At 36.5% G+C, this 19,340-nt stretch overlaps 1 protein-coding gene across 2 annotated transcripts in view; it reads left to right on the top strand.

Annotated features, from left to right (window-relative positions):
- Positions 1-19,340, top strand: part of LOC123557932 (ribosome biogenesis protein SPATA5-like) — a 49,879-nt gene extending 30,539 nt beyond the window's left edge. For both annotated transcript variants that reach the window (XM_045349738.2, XM_045349739.2), the window contains exons 7-15: positions 4,098-4,221; positions 8,367-8,501; positions 9,195-9,312; positions 10,234-10,364; positions 11,584-11,793; positions 13,266-13,399; positions 13,888-14,014; positions 15,772-15,936; positions 19,113-19,340. In XM_045349738.2, the coding sequence (XP_045205673.2) occupies positions 4,098-4,221; positions 8,367-8,501; positions 9,195-9,312; positions 10,234-10,364; positions 11,584-11,793; positions 13,266-13,399; positions 13,888-14,014; positions 15,772-15,936; positions 19,113-19,289 (1,321 nt within the window). In that variant the 3' untranslated portion in view covers positions 19,290-19,340. The remainder of the gene's footprint in view (positions 1-4,097; positions 4,222-8,366; positions 8,502-9,194; positions 9,313-10,233; positions 10,365-11,583; positions 11,794-13,265; positions 13,400-13,887; positions 14,015-15,771; positions 15,937-19,112) is intronic.

The following is a 19,340-nucleotide window of genomic DNA, read 5'->3' as shown; positions in this document are numbered from 1 at the left end:
CGTAGCTCAAATGTCAAGGTCACACTTAGACGTTAAAGGTCATTTTTCATGATAGTGCATTGATGGGTGTATCCGGTCCATATCTTTGTCATTCATGCATGGATTTTAAAATAACTACGCATGAATGTGTGACACAGTAAGACGACGTGTTGCGCGCAAGACCCAGCTCTGTAGGTCAAAGGTCCTAAACTCTAACATCGGCCATAACTATTCATTCAAAGTGCCATCGGGGGCATGTGTCATCCTATGGAGACAGCTCTTGTTTTTTATTTTTTTTTTTAAAGATTAACTTCCCTTAGTTGTTACTATAAATAACTTATATTGTAACATTTTTATAATTGACCCTAGGGAAAAAACAAGACCACTTTTCTGTGGTACAGCATAGATGTTACTCTCCAGTTTTAGGTGTATTTTATTAATTTTATTATATATAAGGTATCTCTACCTAGTAAGGAGTTTTTTGTGGACTTTAAAAAACAAAAGACTTACAATGATTACTAAACAACCACAAAATTAACATTCCATTTGCAAATACAGCTGCTAGAGTAAAGAAATTTGCTTTGACGGGCATATATTGTGACATTCTGGCACTCTTGTTCCCTGTTAGCTTTCCATTCCTTCTTTTTACAGTAGCCATATAGAAAAACGTCATAGCTATACTCTTCATGAAAATTAATAAAATTTAGCAGTAAACCACCTCACTACTGACTTATTCTTTCTTCCACATCTTAAAAGCCCTGATGCGGACCACATCCTTCAATTATGATATGCACGGTGGGGGGATTAGCCATGTCTGACATGGCTCTTGTTAGGGATGGGAATGAATATTCGAAAATCGGTCAAATATTCGAATATGAAAATCAAATTCGAATATTCGTAAATTATTGTATTTTTTTTCCAAAATAAGTATCATTGCTTTTGGGCAATATGAGCATGCTAATTCTGCAGAATAAAACCATTTCATGTTTGTTTATCGAGTATCAAAAGATGTCCAATTAACAAGAAAATAGCAATGCATAGTTGACAGGGGCCATCGTTACGGATTAACAGTTTGTAACAGGTGTCAATGTGTCAGATACATATCAAAAGATGTCCAATTAACAAGAAAATTGCATTGCATAATTACCTGGGGTCATCGCTATGGATTATCAGTTTGTATTAGGCGTTAATATGATATCTTTTTATCTTTTGTTCATTTTTACTGGCGCCTGTTTTATGTAACAAGTTGTAGAATTTTATTTTTCGAAAACAATACCAAACTTGCAGATATTGCCGATCTTTTCACAATATTTTGTACGACGTTTCAGTCCATCCGCAGAATCGGTTTTCATCCGCAATCGGCCGTATTCGAATTAAATTTTGAAGTACTTTATAATAAAATCAAGAAATAACATATGATTGATGCATAAGTTCATGTTGAAGGAGGTGGTTTAAGTCTGCCTTTCTTGCTTTTTACACGACGATTTTACACGCCGATTGAAAATTTTTAAAATGGCAGCGGTAATACAACAGCGCATCACGTGTTTAAATGGAACGACCTGCTATTTTTGGATAAAATTGCGACGGTCTAAATTATAATCGTTTTGATTTTTTTGTATATCATTTTGAAGCTAAAACACTGAATTAGTTAAATATGTTCATGATTATACTGACAGAATCGTGAAATAAAACGCTAGGATCGGCGGGTTTTGCTAGGTAGGATCGGGTTACCCGAAACAAACATTTTTTGGCCTTATTACGTACAATGATCCACGCTTTAAACAAATGAATACGTTGTGTATATGCCAATCACTTAATAAGAATTTAAAACTTCCATTAAAACAAACCGAATATTCGAAAATATTCGAATATGGCAAACCGAATATTCGAATATTGATTTCAGTATTCGTTCCCATCCCTACCTTTTATACATGCCATGTTCCTCCACATGCCACCAATGAGGTTTTTCAATTTACAGAAGATTAATGCATACTGAGGGTCCCAGTTTTAAAAAAAATGTAAATGAATATAGCTATAAATCAAACTTCTATTTAAGCTATTTCAACAAATGCAACCAGATTATGGTTTAAGTACTTACAAAACAGTAAAATGTCAGTCAGGAATATCAAAACTGGTGAAACTTTTGATACTCCTTTATTGTCTAAAGTCTCATTTCATACTTGGACAGTAAATGTATAAAAATGTTTTCATCTGTTTTTAAATCAGCAAGATTTATGTTCCTGGCAAAGACTGTTCTCAAAAACAGCATACGATATCTGGATAATACAGGTTGTTTCCATAGAAGAATGAAAATACCAAAATCTTTCTGTGCCTAAATAAGGCATAAAAAAAATTGTTTGTTTCCGGTATCCCGATTCTACCCTAAATTTTTGGCCCGACCCTAAATGTTTTTATGGCCTTGGAGAATATTTTTTTCAACTTTTTAACATAAAATTGCAAAACTGCACTTGTTGTTCTGATTTTAATTGTTTTACATCTTCTTAAATAAAATATAAAGCATACTAAAATTGTTTTTGTTGTAATTAAATCGAGTACACCCCTTTTAAGATTCAGTGTAACAATTTCACCCAAATATTCTTTACTATAAATCCGTACATCTTTTCCATCCTATAACCCTATACTTGACATAATAAATTACCATTATCCTTGTCTACCCCGGTCCCCGACCTGAATTGTACTAACCTTTAATCTATGTCTTTGTATTGCAATAATCAAGAGCAAGTGTATATGCTTCATTACACTTGCCTTCTTGATGTACATGCATATATAGAGATAGTTTACCTATATGTATAATAAATATATTATCTAAGATAATTATTACTTTGTTTCAGTTTCAATATTTGTTCATTGGGACAAATAAGTGATCCCAGGTGTGTAGCACCCAAAGAGCTCACATCTACCAGAAAAATATAAATATTTGGCAGAAGGGTTGAGCTAGCCTTCGGGCACGACAAGGAAAGCCCTTTGTCAGGAAACAAAGAATTTTTTTGTGGCCTAATTATATGTATTTGCCATTTAAAGGACAATAACCTAGACTTCCTAATGGAATAAAAAGTACACATCACATTGCATAGCAAATTGCTGGTAAAATATTGATAAGTTTTCAAGCTCATGTAAGATGCTTCAAGTCAAGTTTTCATTTTAGAATATGAAGAGGTCTATGGAATAAAATTCAGTCAAAGGGAGGTAATCAAACATTTTATTATGCCCCCAAAGGGAGGCATATTAGTTTTCAACTGTCCGTCCGTTAGTTTGTTCGTTCGTTCGTCACAACGTTAACTTTTTGCATGAAGGCACTTTACTCGCGAACCACTGCACCCAGGACCTTCAAACTTCACATGCTGATAGTACTTATTGAGTATACCACCCCTACTGACTTTGGGGTCACCAGGTCAAAGGTCAAGGTCACAGGGGCCAACGTTAACTTTTTGCATGAAGGCACTTTACTCGCGAACCACTGCACCCAGGACCTTCAAACTTCACATGCTGATAGTACTTATTGAGTACACCACCCCTACTGACATTGGGGTCACCAGGTCAAAGGTCAAGGTCACAGGGGCCAACATTAACTTTTTGCATGAAGGCACTTTACTCGCTAACCACTGCACCCAGGACCTTCAAACTTCACATGCTGATAATACTTATTGAGTACACCACTTACACTGACTTTGGGGTCACCAGGTCAAAGGTCAAGGTCACAGGAGCCGATGTTAACTTTTTGCATGAAGGCACTTTACTCGCGAACCACTTCACTAAGGACCTTCAAACTTTACATGCTGATAGTATTTTATGAGTACCTCAACCCTACTGACTTTGGGGTCACCAGGTCAAAGGTCAAGGTCACAGGGGCCAACGTTAACTTTTTGCATGAAGGCACTTTACATGCGAACCACTTCACCCAGGACCTTCAAACTTCACATACTGGTAGTACTTATTGAGTACACCACCCCTACTGACTTTGGGGTCACCAGGACAAAGGTCAAGGTGCTGCGGGGGCATTTGTCACCATTAGTGACAGCTCTTGTTTTATTCTAAAAATCCTTAACTTTTCAAAACTAAATTTTAGTTTCAGGCAATGTACATAAAAATTATTTCAGTGCTCCCAGTGTTATTGTGATAGATGATGTGGAGACATTATGTCCTCGGAGAGACAGCAGTCACAGTGAGGTGGAGAAAAGAGTGGTGGCCTGCCTGCTTACACAGATGGATGGAATAAATAATGTAGGTGAAAGTTTGGCACTGTAAATAACTTACATGTTTGTGGTAAAGGTAAAACTATAGACTAGCTTTTGTGTCAGCATTATTTTATGGTTTAATAAAGAGCAAATGTATTCACTATATCAATAATTATACTCCCATAAATAAAGTTTAGGGGGGAATACTGAAGCCATGGTTGGTTAGTTGGTTTGTCAGACCATTGGTTGGTCGTTCCATTGCAAAAAGTTTGTGCAGCAATATACTTTCACAATTTAAAAGGTGTTCCATTGAAACTTTATTCATACATGTACATATAATCACATGAAGCATAGATGTGCGCTACATCATTTTTCGTTGGGGGGGGGGGGGGGGGGGGGGGGGGGCACAGTGGTGGAGGGCATCCATGCTGGCATTTCCCCTCAAGTTTGTGACATGAAAAGTTGTTTAGCAACTTCATACAGTTTTAAAGAAATTCTTCTGAAACTCAATGCATTTAATGACTGGAGCATAAACAAGTAAGCAACATGTTTTTCTGGGATAGATATGGGGAGTTGCATCCTTGAGAGATGCCCCCACCCCCCTCCCACACACACACACCACCACCCCCACCCAACCTTCCTACAAAAAAAGTTACACAGATATGAACATCATGAAACGTAGACATACATGACACAGTTTTTCGTAAGCTGGATAGATGTTGGGTCTCCAGTGTGTCCATTATCCCTCAAGTTTGTAGTGTGAACTACTTCCACATGTTTTGAATGGATTCCAATGAAACATCATACATGTGATTACCATTAAGTGTAGATATTCCTGATATTTTATTCTGAGGTGGGTAGAGATAAGTATACCGGCAGCTCCACCCATACAGTTTTCTCCACCCACAATTTTTTTCTGCTGAAACCTCGTAAACATGATCTCCAAGAAGTGGAAATGTGCATGACATATTGAAATATTTTACTCTTGGCTAGACAAAGGGGGTGGGGTGAGGGTATCAACCATACCTAAAATTAGAATGTGTCTGTAGGACACAGGGTGTGCCCCCCATTGGTACATGTCACGAATAAGGGGCAATAATTCAAATGTTTGCAGTGTTAATGGAGTTTAGCCTAAACAAACATTTTATGAAAAGGATTCATTATTCTAGGCCATATATTTTTGAGCTGTGAGCATCACAAACAAAAAATCCACTATTTTGGCTATTTCAAGGGCCATAACTCTGTAATTAGGACAAAGATTCTCAAGAAAAATGCCAAGTGTGAAAGGTCACATCATGATAAAGACTCAAGCAAGGTTTCATGAATTTACATTAAATACTTTTTGAGCTAGGCACATAATTAGGTGAAAATGTGCATTTTTATACGCCCGTTTGAAAAACGGGACGTATTATGGGAACGCCCCTGGCGGGCGGATGGGCAGTTGGGCGGGCGGGCGGGCGGCGTCCACAGACCTTGTCCGGAGCATATCTTCTACATGCATGGAGCGATTTTGATGAAACTTGGCACAGTTGTTCACCATCATGAGACGGAGTGTCATGCGCAAGAACCAGGTCCCTAGGTCTAAGGTCAAGGTCACACTTAGAGGTCAAAGGTCAAATTCAAGAATGACTTTGTCCGGAGCATATCTTCTTCATGTATGGAGGGATTTTGATGAAAGTTGGCACAATTGTTCATCATCATGAGACGGAGTGTCATGCGCAAAAACCAGTCCCTAGGTCTAAGGTCAAGGTCACACTTAGAGGTCAAAGGATACAAGAATGAAAAATTCAAGAATGACTTTGTCCGGAGCATATCTTCTTCATGCATGGAATGATTTTGATGTAGCTTGGCACAGTTGTTCACCATAATGAGAGGGAGTGTCGTGCGCAAGAACCAGGTTCCTAGGTCTAAGGTCAAGGTCACACTTAGAGGTCAAAGGATACAAGAATGAAAACTTTGTCCGGAGCATATCTTCTTCATGCATGAAAGGACTTTGATGTAGCTTGGCAAAATTGTTCACCATCATGAGACGGAGTGTCATGCGCAAGAACCAGGTCCCTAGGGGTAAGGTCAAGGTCACACTTAGAGGTCAAAGGATACAAGAATGAAAACTTTGTCCGGAGCATTTCTTCTTCATGCATTGAGGATTTTGATACAACTTGGCACAAATGTTCACAAGCATGAGACGGAGTGTCATGCGCAAGAACCAGGTCCCTCGGTCTAAGGTCAAGGTCACACTTAAAGGTCAAAGGTCAGATACAAGAATGACTTTGTCTGGAGCATTTCTTCTTCATGCATGTAGGGATTTTGATGTAACTTGGCACAATTGTACACCATCATGAGACGGAGTGTCATGCACTGGTCCCTTCTTTTGAATTACTTCCCTTTGCTGTTACTATAAATAGCTTATATTGTAACTTTTTCATTACAAGTCGTAGGGAAAAATCGAGACCACTTTTCTGTAGTACAACATGCATGTTACATCCAATTCTGAGGTGTATTTTGAGCTATCTCTACCTGGTAAGGATTTTTGTGTGGACTTGTAATTTTTTTTTTTCGATTTTTTTTTTTTTTTTTTTTTTTTTTTTTTTTTTTTTTTTTTTTTCTCTTTAAAGATTAACTTCCCTTAGTTGTTACTATAAATAACTTACGTTGTAACTTTTTTATAATTGACCGTAGGGAAAAACCAAGACCACTTTTCTGTGGTACAACATTGATATTACTTTCAAATTTTGGGTGTATTTTAAGGTATCTCTACCTGGTAAGGATTTTTTTTGTGGACTTAGAAAAATAAAAGAATTACAATAATTTCTAAAAAAAACAACATTGTAAACAACTAGAAAATTAAAATTCCATTTGCAAATACAGGTGCTAGTGTAAACAAATTTGCTGTGACGGGCGTATATTGTGACATTCTGCACCCTTGTTTTACTATTTCAGGGGCCATAACTTTAAAAATAGGGGGAGGATCCAGTCAAAAAATAAGAGGTTTGCAAGTTTATATCATGATAAAGACTTATGCAAGTTTTCAACTATTTATATTAAATACTTTTTGAGCTAGGTGCGTCACAAGGTGAAAATGTGCATTTTTGACTATTTTAGGGGCCATAACTCTGAAAATAGGGGGCGGAGCCAGACAAAAAATAGGAGGTGCACAAGTTCATATCAAGATAAAGACTCGTACAAGCTTTAATCAATTTATATGAAATACTTTTTGAGCTAGGCACGTCACAAGGTGAAAATGTGCATTTTTGACTATTTCAGGGGCCATAACTCTGAAAATAGGGGGCGGAGCCAGACAAAAAATAGGAGGTGCACAAGTTCATATCATGATAAAGACTCATACAAGCTTTAATCAATTTATACGAAATACTTTTTGAGCTAGGCGCATCACAAGGTGAAAATGTGCATTTTTGCCTATTTCAGGGGCCATAATTCTTAAAATAGGAGGCAGACCAAAATGAAAAATAGGAGGTGCGCAAGTTCATATCATGATTAAGACCCTTGCAAGGTTTCATGAATCTATATCAAATACTTTTTGAGCTAGGCGTGTCACAAGGTAAAAATGTGCATTTTTTGACTATTTCAGGGGCCATAACTCTAAAAATAGGGGGCGGAGCCTGACGAAAAATAGGAGGTGCACAAGTTCATATCATGATAAAGACTCGTGCAAGGTTTTATCAATTCAATATCAAATACTTTTTGAGCTAGGTGCGTCACGAACTTCGGACGGATGGACAGATGCACGCATGCATGCACGCACGTACAAGACCAAATCTATATGGCCCCCACCACTCATTGGGGGCACAAAAAGTCTTCTTTCCTCTGACAAAAAATGTTCAGGGTATCAGCTGCATTAAGTGATAGCTCTAGTTTGTGTTTAATGATTGTTTATGATCATTTTGAACAAAATCTGGCATGCCAGTTTTAGAATTGTTAGTTACATAGTTTGCAAATATTTATGTAAATAAAAGTATTTGGAATATTCTACAGTGAGTATTGCCCAATCATTAGTATTTGGATTTATTTCATCTTTTTGCTCATTGAAATTTTTTCTAAGAATACTGGGCAAAAAGGGCGTCCAAAGAGAAGATGGTTCAAATTTTTTACTCATTTGAATTTAAGTACATTTCTTTAGAATTGTGATTAGTATGCAACTCAAGGTACAATATTTATTCGTTCATTGTAAAGGTTGAAAGTGAAAAGTTTGTGGTGGTGTTAGGTACAACAAGCAAACCAGATCAGATTGACCCCGCTTTGAGACGACCAGGAAGATTTGATAGAGAAATAGAGATTGGAGTTCCTTCTGTATTAGATAGGAGAGATGTAAGTAATGTGTTTGTAAAGAAGGAACATTTAATAAGCGGTTTATAAATTATAATATTTCCATCATTATTTCATATGAGTTCTAAACATTTTGCACAAGGCCCTTGATTTAGTCTTCTTTTTAGAGAATATAGTTCAGTGTCAAGATCCACCATAAAGTTGAAAAATCAAATGGACCTATTTCATTAGTGGTTGAATGAACCTGTCTCTTTAGAGGTCAAATAGGAATATTATATTGAAGTGAAGCAAAACTGTTTATGCTAAATATTTGTCATACAAACCAGGCATGATTTTACATGGTCAGTGCAAAAAGTGCACATAACTAATCAGATAACATGCATAAAAACGTATCAGGCATTTTATTGCCTTACTTGTATGATACTGAATGAATTAGAAAACCAAAAGGTAACCGACAGATAATTTTTAAATGAATAGGAGTTTGATAATTATAATGAGCCATGAGAAAAACAACATAGTGGCTTTGGGACCAGCATGTATCTGCACAGTCTGGTCGGGATCCCTGCTGTTCGCTTTCAAAGCCAATTGGAATTAGAGAAACTTTTACCGGTAGTGAACAGCATGGATCCTGACCAGATGCGCAGGCTGGTCTGGATCCATACTGGTCACAAACGCACTATGTTGGTTCTCTCATGGCACAGCTCATAAAGTAAATCTGATTTATTTCTCATTTAGATATTACAGTGTATGTTAAGGAAATTGAGTCATGCACTGTCTACCATAGAGATTCAGGAAGTTGCAGATGCTGCACATGGTTATGTTGGGGCAGATTTAGCTGCTCTTTGCAAGGAAGGTATCATACATTTGCTTAAATATATATTCTATTCTAATTAAACTTACTTAAGACATTTTGTCTGAAATCATTTATCCTTGAACTTTGATTCATGTTGGGCAGTTGACAGTTAGTTGCAGAGAACAGGTTTGTACTGGTACATAATCCTGGAACACTTGTTAACTGCCCCAACCATTACATAACTGAAATACTGTTGAAAAACTGCTTTAAACTCAAAAACAGATAAATAATTAAACATATTGTTTCAATCAATTATAGCTGACACTTTAAAAACATCTTGTAGATTTTATTTAATATTTTCATAAACATCTTGTAGATTTTATTTAATATTTTCATATTCATATTGCTTTATAATTTGATTAAATTTTAGCTTTTTTAAGCAAAAGAAAAATTATATTATATTCATATACTTTGTTTAAAATTATCAAAGGTAAATGCAAGTGAAGATTTGAGATATAGTTGTATTGCTTCCTTCCTTTAATACAGAACTTCCTTCTCTTAATTGCCCATTCAACATAGAGTGTAAAACTTAAAGAAAATCATTATTATAAAGGACACCTCAGATAGTACGTATGTACCTGATTGCTTCTTCCTTTTATATTAAATATTTAACCCTTACCATGCTGGATACAATTGCTTTTGCCTTTGTTACCAGTGTAGATCACGATCAGCCTGCACATCCTTGCAGTCTGATCTCGATCTGCACTGTTCGCTATTCAGTCTTATCCTTTTGGTAAGCACCACTTTTCACAGTTAATGGTACTGTCCAAATTGGAAGATGGACAAGTTCATTATAGAAATTAAGCATGGTAAGGGTTAAAAGAAAAAATTGTTATAAAGAACACAATATCAGATCCTTCTTTTCTTAAATGAAGTGTTACGATATTTTAAAGAAATGCGAATTATTTGTTTCATGTTCAGCAAGTTTACATTGTATGAAGCATCAGGACCATGCTTCGGAGAGAGTTAGTTTGACACTGGGTGATTTTAAACATGCTATGACAATGGTACAGCCTAGTGCTATGAGGGAAGTGCAGCTTGAAGTCCCTAAGGTATGTGGCATTACTTGTTAGAGGATTTTTACCTGGTATGTTCGTGAAAGCAGTCCTGCAATCTTGGAAAATAAAGCATTTCCAAAGGTGACCTCTGTTTTCAGATGGGCTTTAGCACAAGTTGGACACTATAACAGAAAAGTAATTTTTGTGCAGTTCTTTGTATAGAGCTGTCGTCATAAATCATTTTATCAATGTATTTGTGTTAGTGTCTGGTGAATTATACAAAAATTAGATTTTGGAATACTGATCCAATAAAACACCTATTGCAGATACAATGTATATAAAAATAGTCACTCAGAATATTCAAAAGGAAAGGAAATTTATCATATCAGCCGTGCCGTGGGAAAACCAACATAGTGGCTTTGCGACCAGCATGGATCCAGACCAGCCTGTACATCGGCGCAGTCTGGTCAGGATCCATGCTGTTCGCTAACAGTTTCTCTAATAGCAATAGGCTTTGAAAGCGAATAGCATGGATCCTGACCAGACTGCGCGGATGCGCAGGCTGGTCTGGATCCATGCTGGTCGCAAAGCCACTATGTTGGTTTTCCCACGGCACGGCTCGTATTATGCTGACCCTTTTTATTGAATCTTCTTACTTTGGAAGACTAATAAAGTGTTATCTAATGTTGACATTAATATGCATGGATCCATTTAGTCTGCTATAACTTCTGAATAAGAGTTTTACAGATATATTAATGTGTTATTGATATTTGTCAGATGATATATGATAGAGTTTCAAGAGTTTATTCTATAAACAACCAGAAGGTTGTAAGACCCATGAGGCAAAAATTACATGATAATATGGCGTACAATTGATACATGTACATGAAGTGTTCAATATAGTTACAGAGTTGTAATAATATTAATTTTCCAAAAAACGGAATAGCAATGGCTAATGAAGATGATAGCAAAAGATTATACCAAGGCAAGCATGGTCATTAGTATAAATCAGCTTTACAGAAAACAAATAGTTTCCCTTAGACCGTATTATAAATTACATCCCTGTTTCACTTGCCATTGCTACTAAAATCATACATTTACATAAATCACGTGCATACTTATTATTATTTTTTTTCGTTTATATAGAATATGAACATACTAAATATCACAATATGTTGTTGATATTTGTAATTTGTCAGTAGATATATGGATACAAAACTTTCAATAAATGAAAGCCTTTGTCAGTACCAGTTACAGTTGTGTTTATATTCAGGTGTTATGGAGTGATATTGGAGGACAGGAACATATAAAACTCAAGCTAAAGCAAGCTGTTGAATGGCCATTAAAGCATCCTGAGGCTTTTACAAGGATGGGTATATCCCCACCCCGGGGCATACTGATGTATGGACCCCCAGGATGTTCCAAGACTATGATAGCCAAAGCTTTAGCCACCGAAAGTGGTCTTAACTTTTTAGCAGTAAAGGTGAGATTTTGCTTTATCATGTAATAACCGTCTATAGTTTTGTTCAGTTGATATCATTTTATTTTAACACGAAGGGAAAAACATTGTTACATAAAGGAATCGGAATCGAGTTTCCTTCCTTGAAAACCATTCCTGGTGTTGTATATGGAGTAGTGGTTTAGACTATGCTGGTATTCAGACCTCTGATCTCTGTATTGAGAAGCCACTAATTTGTCACTTCCCATACAACTTCTGTTTATCCATGCTGACTAACACTGGTACATCTGTAAGAAAGTAAAAGAATCATGTATGCAAAAAAACAATATGCATTAATGTGTAAATGTACTTCTAAAATAACATGCTTTAACCATTTGTATAATATGCAGATCCATAGGTGCTATTTATTTTCCAAATTCTTTATTTACCTGGGGAAAATTTAAGCCTCCAATCAGTCTCGCATGTCACTGTTACAGTCAGTCTTGTGTGTAAAACCTCCCCTTGTAAGAGTTAAACTTTAAAAGAAACATGTGGTCTTTAGAGTGAGGTTTGATTTTATTATCCCCCGCCGATGAAATCGGGAGGGGGGTATTGAAATGGCGTTGTCCGTCCGTCCGTCCGTCCGTCCGCAGCCATTTCTCAGTAACTACTTGGTAGAATTTCATGAAACTTGAAATAAACATGAACCAACATACTGCGATGATGCCCGTCAAGTTTTTTTTTTGATTGGTCAATTTCCCTCAGAGTTATTGCCCTTGATTTAATAAAAAATGTCTGTCTGCAGCCATTTCTCAGTAACTAACAGGTAGAATTTCATCAAATTTGAAATAGACATGAACCAAGATACTGCGCTGATGCCCGTCAAGTTTTTTTTTTGATAGGTCAATTTCCCTCAGAGTTATTGCCCTTGATTTAATGAAAAATGTCCGTCTGCAGCCATTTCTCAGTAACTAGCAGGTAGAATTTCATCAAACTTGAAATAGACATGAACCAAGATACTGTGACGATGCCCTTCAAGTTTTTTTTCGATTGGTCAATTTTCCATTTAGTTATTGCCCTTTAATTGTTTAAAAATCCACAGATCTGTACATAACAAACCAACCAATTGGAAGAATTTCATTAAACTTCTTCCATTCTTTTCCATGCACATTTATTATAAACATGTGATGTTGTGTACCTACACCTGGTCACCACCTTACATTGGTCACCCCCCTCCCCCCCCCCCCCCCCCCCCCCCCCATTTTTTTTTTTTTTTTTTTTTCATTTTTCGTTTTCTACCAATATTTATAATCAACATGTAAACTGTTGTATCCTCACCCCCCCCCCACCCAAACAAACCATTCATTTTCTTGTAATTTGATTTGACTAATGAAATTATTTGCTTCTTGGTAACATTCTTAACTTTTTGCAGGATATATTTTTTGCCGTTCCTCAACTCTGACCCTTTCGGCGGGGGATTCCAATTCATCGAATTTGCTTGTTTATAACTTTCTCAGGGTCCTGAGTTGTTCAGCAAGTGGGTAGGAGAGTCAGAACGAGCTGTTAGAGAAGTGTTCAGAAAGGCAAGGGCAGCATCCCCAGCGATCATCTTCTTTGATGAAATTGATGCTTTAGCGATAGAAAGAGGCAGGTAAGAGATGTAGCATTGATAAAATATATTTATTACAATAGTTCTTATTAGCTTGTTTCGGCATTTATAAAATATATGATGTTATGAAAAGGAATAATTTAAAAATGAATAGTTTTATGTATGTTTAAAGGCATCTTTGTTGCAAAAACTGCAGATCTGGTTTGTTTATTATTCAAAAATAGAGCACAAGTCTTGCAGCTGTGAGATCTAAAGCTCAAATCAAGGGAAAATATGTGTTACATGTAGTGATTGACTGAAGATTCTTATTTCATTTGTCCAACATTTCTGATTCATTACCAGTGTAGCCACCTGTGACAATTAGCAGGTTTATACCCATGCAGTCTCCTCTTACAATGAGCAGATTTATACCCATGTGGCCGCCAGTAACAATCAGCAGAATTATACACATGCAGTCAGGAATGCTGCATTAACTTGTTACTCTAATAAAATACTGTTGAAAGAAATCAGAAATTTATTGTTTATTTTAGTTCGTCAGGAAGTAGTAATGTTGCAGATCGTGTTTTGGCCCAGCTTCTTACAGAGATAGATGGTGTAGAAACATTGAAAGATGTTACAATTGTTGCTGCCACAAACAGACCAGATATGATAGACAAGGTAAATTATATTGTTGTTCTGTAAGTTAATAAAGCCCCTGCATTGTGGTTATAAAGCTCCTTCAGGGGTGAGGTGATTTTTGAAAATTTATTATCTGTAATGCCAGCAATTAAGTAAATTTTGGTGATATAAACCAGTTAAACGTAAAGTCTTACTAAAGACCGTTTGTTTCATTACTAACTGTAACACCGGTAGTGTATTTTCAACCTGTTGATCATGGCCACATTTAACACAGAAAAATTGAACTCTAAACACACAGTTTTGAATGTATAGCATTTGTATTCCTTTGAATAGGGGTGTTTGTTCCTGAGAAGTGTAATTAATAGCTAAAATTGTCCTGTCTGCTTATACACATCTACATTGTGCAGTTTACCACATTATAAGATCAACTCCAAATTATCTTGACTAAGGTTAAAACAGTTAAACTTGGAAAGATATGAAACTCTATTTCTGATGTTATAAAATAAAACACTTATTAGATGTCTTGCCAGTCAATAGTCAAAGCTATTAGCCTTTGGTCCTTCTAAATGTGGGCAATAATTAACAGTGTATACTGTAACTATGCTGTGTGTATAATTCTGGATTTGATTAAGAGATACACATTACAGATCTAGAAAGTTTCCCTGGACTTAGTTTTAGATATCTTGCCATAACATTTCATCAATGTATCTTGCCATAATATTCCATCTCTGGTTTAGGTATCTTGCCATAACATTCCATCTCTGTTTTAGGTATCTTGCCATAACATTTCATCAATGTCTTGCCATAACATTCCATCTCTGGTTAAGGTATCTTGCCATAACATTCCATCTCTGTTTTAGGTGTCTTGCCATAACATTTCATCAATGTATCTTGCCATAATATTCCATCTCTGGTTTAGGTATCTTGCCACAACATTCCATCTCTGTTTTAGGTATCTTGCCATAACATTTCATCTCTGACATGCTTTCAAGCTCACCTGAACTGAAGGTTCAGGGAGAGCTGTTAGTGTTGGTGGAAGATCTTGCATCCTTGGGCGTCCATTGTTGTCCACAATTTACATAAATGTCTTCTTTAAAACTGCTGGTCAGAATTTTTACACTACTTGGTCTGTTGCATCCTGGCAAGGTCCTCTCTCAAATTAATTTAAATGAGGGCAGTTGGCCCCTTTCAGGGGGCAGCTAGAGCTAAAAACAGAAAAAAATACTCTTACGAACTGGCTGATTGATTTTCATCAAACTTTGGCTGTAGCATCATTGTAAGGTTCTCTCCAGATTTTGTGCAACTTGATACTTTGTCCCGATAAGGGACTGCAAGAGCTTAAAATAAAAAAAAAAACCTTTGAAACACCTCCTCATGAACTAGTTGATGCATCTTCATCAAAGTTAATCAATAGCAGCATTCAACTGTGGCATGTGACTTCTTAAGGGGCCACTCAAGCTTAAAATAGGAAAACTGTTGAGCACATTCTTTTCATGAACCACTTGATGGATCTTTCCCAACTTGGTCTGTAGCATCATTATAACATCCTCTCCCAAATATATTCAAATGGGGACGCTTGGCTTCTTTAGGAGCCCATAAAGCTATCAATAAAAGAAAACTGTAAACAACTTATACTCATGAAATGCTTGATAGATATTCATCAGACTTATTCACAGTTCACATGGTATATTCAAGGACAGTAAACTCAAAAATCCTTTCTCCTAAAAAATAAGTCATACTCAGATTGCAAATGTTGCTTTGCAGTAAGTTTATGTGTTCTCTCTATTCTGAAATAGGCGTTGTTGAGGCCAGGTCGTTTTGATCGTGTGTTGTATGTTCCATTACCGGATCTACCCACTAGAGCTGAGATATTCAGGATCAACCTAAGTAAAATGCCTGTTGACACAGATTGTACAGCATCTTGGCTGGCGGATTGTACTTCAGGGTACTCTGGAGCTGAGGTTTGTGTATATATTTCATTATTTGATAGTTGGGGTCATGATCGCTCTTTATATTTGTTTTATCTGTTTTTAGCTCATCTGAGCCAAAGGCTCAGGGTGAGCTATTGTGATCGCTCGCCGTCCGGCATCCGGCACTTTCCTTTAAACAACATCTCCTCCTAAACCACCAGGCCAATTTTGATGAAACTTCACAGGGATGCTTTTTGGATGGTTCTCTTTAAAAATTGTTAAAAGAATTGAATTCCATACAGAAATCTGGTTTCCATGGCAACCGAAAGGAAACACTTCTAAAATCTTCCTTGTGACCTATTGACCTACTCTCTTGTTTTCTAACCTACAGCAAAAAGATTTGTACCACCAGTCCTGTAGTATTTTTAGCTCACCTGTCACAAAGTGACAAGGTGAGCTTTTGTGATCGTGCAGCGTCCGTCGTCCGTCCGTCCGTCCGTCCGTGCGTGCGTCCGTGCGTAAACTTTTGCTTGTGACCACTCTAGAGGTCACATTTTTCATGGGGTCTTTATGAAAATTGGTCAGAATGCTTATCTTGATGATATCTAGGTCAGGTTCGAAACTGGGTCACATGCGGTCCAAAACTAGGTCAGTATTTCTAAAAATAGAAAAACCTTGTGACCTCTCTAGAGGCCATATTTTTCACAAGATCTTCATGAAAATTGGTCAGAATGTTCACCTTGATGATATCTAGGTCAAGTTTGAAACTGGGTCACGTGGGTTCAAAAACTAGGTCAGTAGGTCTAAAAATAGAAAAACCTTGTGACCTCTCTAGAGGCCATATTTTTCATGAGATCTTCATGAATATTGGTCAGAATGTTCACCTTGATGATATCTAGGTCAAATTCGAAACTGGGTCACATGGGGTCAAAAACTAGGTCAGTAGGTCTAAAAATAGAAAAACCTTGTGACCTCTCTAGAGGCCATATTTCTCAATGGATCTTCATGAAAGTTGGTCAGAATGTTCACCTTGATGATATCTAGGTCAAGTTCGAAACTGGGTCACGTGGGGTTAAAAACTAGGTCAGTAGTTCTAAAAATAGAAAAACCTTGTGACCTCTCTAGAGGCCATATTTTTCATGAGATCTTCATGAATATCGGTCAGAATGTTCACCTTGATGATATCTAGGTCAGGTTCGAAACTGGGTCACGTGGGGTCAAAAACTAGGTCAGTAGGTCTAAAAATAGAAAAACCTTGTGACCTCTCTAGAGGCCATATTTCTCAATGGATCTTCATGAAAATTGGTCAGAATGTTTACCTTGATGATATCTAGGTCAAGTTCGAAACTGGGTCACGTGCGGTCAAAAACTAGGTCAGTAGGTCTAAAAATAGAAAAACCTTGTGACTCCCTAGAGGCCATATTTCTCAATGGAACTTCATGAAAATTGGTCAGAATGTTTACCTTGATGATATCTAGGTCAGATTCGAAACTGGGTCAAGTGCGGTCAAAAACTAGGTCAGTAGGTCTAAAAATAGAAAAACCTTGTGACCTCTCTAGAGGCCATATTTTTCATGAGATCTTCATGAATATTGGTCAGAATGTTCACCTTGATGATATCTAGGTCAAGTTCGAAACTGGGTCACGTGGGATCAAAAACTAGGTCAGTAGGTCGAAAAATAGAAAAACCTTGTGACCTCTCTAGAGGCCATATTTTTCATGAGATCTTCATGACAATTGGTGAGAATGTTCACCTTGATGATATCTAGGTCATGTTTAAAAGTGGGTCACGTGCCTTCAAAAACTAGGTCATTAGGTCAAATAATAGAAAAACTTGTGACCTCTCTAGAGGCCATATTTTTCAATGGATCTTCATGAAAATTGGTCAGAATTTTTTATCTTGATGATATCTAGGTCACATGTGCTCAAAAACTAGGTCACTGTGTCAAATAATAGAAATAACGACATCATACTCAGTTCAACACTGGGTCATGTTGGGATAGGTGAGCGATTCAGGACCATCATGGTCCTCTTGTTTTACAGATTTCAAAAGTAATCTTGCATAATCTTTACCTTGACTCACTCCCCTAATTTTCATGCTTTTAAAGCTTTAGCTAAGAATTTTGTCCAAGCAAGCAACTCTACTCAGGTGAGCGATATAGGGCCATCATGGCCCTCTTGTTATTCGATTATGCTGCAGTGCATAGCTGTTTTGAGCCATTGCAAATAAATTGAAGACCAAGTAAAATATTAATTTTGAGGGTCTAGGCCTTGATATGATCCAGATTTTTAATTTTGCATTGTTTTGAAGAATTGGACTTAAATTCAAAGTCCAAATACTACTTTCAGACTTGTCTGTACTGGTGGAAATATTTTAGTTTCTTAATGTTACAATTTATTTTATAATTCTGAAAGGCTTTTTTATAAATAATATGCCAAATATGCCAGAACCATTTTAATGAAACCAGCAGTGCTCTCCCTTTATTTATACACAAACATTCTGGCAACAAACTATCACTGCAATGAACACCTTATGCCTTAAGTTTATTAATAAATATGAATCATCATAAATTTATTTAAAGATAATAGTCTGCAATATACAAGTAATTATTAAAGACACTATAACTTGGACATTAGCATATATTAATTGTGGTTTTACAGTAGTTGAAAATGATTATTATTTTGTTATCACAAGATTTAGCAAAGTTCTCTATACATTTATGAAAGTTTCAGATCTGTTTTGGGATTTCTCTTTTATTAACTTTCCTGTAGGTTATCATTTGAAAGAATCGTTTTACATTTGTTGTGAAATAATAATTTTACCAAAGACTAAGACAATATTACCAATAAAAGATGTTTTCAGGTTGTATTTATAGATGTTTTGATCATCATGTTTTGATTACCTGTATGTATTTAATAGAGGCTTGGAAGGGAGATCTTTATTGTTACAAAACCAGGTTGAGAGTGAGCATAGTGTGACAGAATGTGGTTTCTTAATGATGACACTTTATAGCCTTGATTTTGTGTTTGTACTACTTTCTCAGGGTAGCTATAAATAGATCAGCCTTTTAATAACTCTCTTCCTAAATACTGTACAATCTGTGCACTCTTCATGAGTAAGTACAATGTCTTGCATGTGATTGGTTGAAAAACTAGGGTTAACAGTTTATATTGATATTATCAATATTTCAGACCACCTCTATATTCTGATGTTATCATTGTTTTCAGATCTCCTCAGTGTGTCATGAAGCCGCCTTGTTTGCTCTTCAAGAAGATATAACAAGTCAGGTTGTGAAGAAATCGCACTTCAACCAGGCTTTGCAAGTAGTGACACCACGCATAAATGACTCTCTCATCAAATTCTATGACGAATATCAACAGAAAAGTGGCCTACATACTATATGAGACCCAGATCTAGTACAATAAAACAAAAATGGAAAATAAATTTATACCATA

The sequence above is a fragment of the Mercenaria mercenaria genome, chromosome 5 (assembly GCF_021730395.1).
Source record: "Mercenaria mercenaria strain notata chromosome 5, MADL_Memer_1, whole genome shotgun sequence".
Taxonomy (NCBI): domain Eukaryota; kingdom Metazoa; phylum Mollusca; class Bivalvia; order Venerida; family Veneridae; genus Mercenaria; species Mercenaria mercenaria.
The sequence above is the reverse complement of the archived record's forward strand: the minus strand, read 5'-3'. Positions and strand labels throughout refer to the sequence as shown.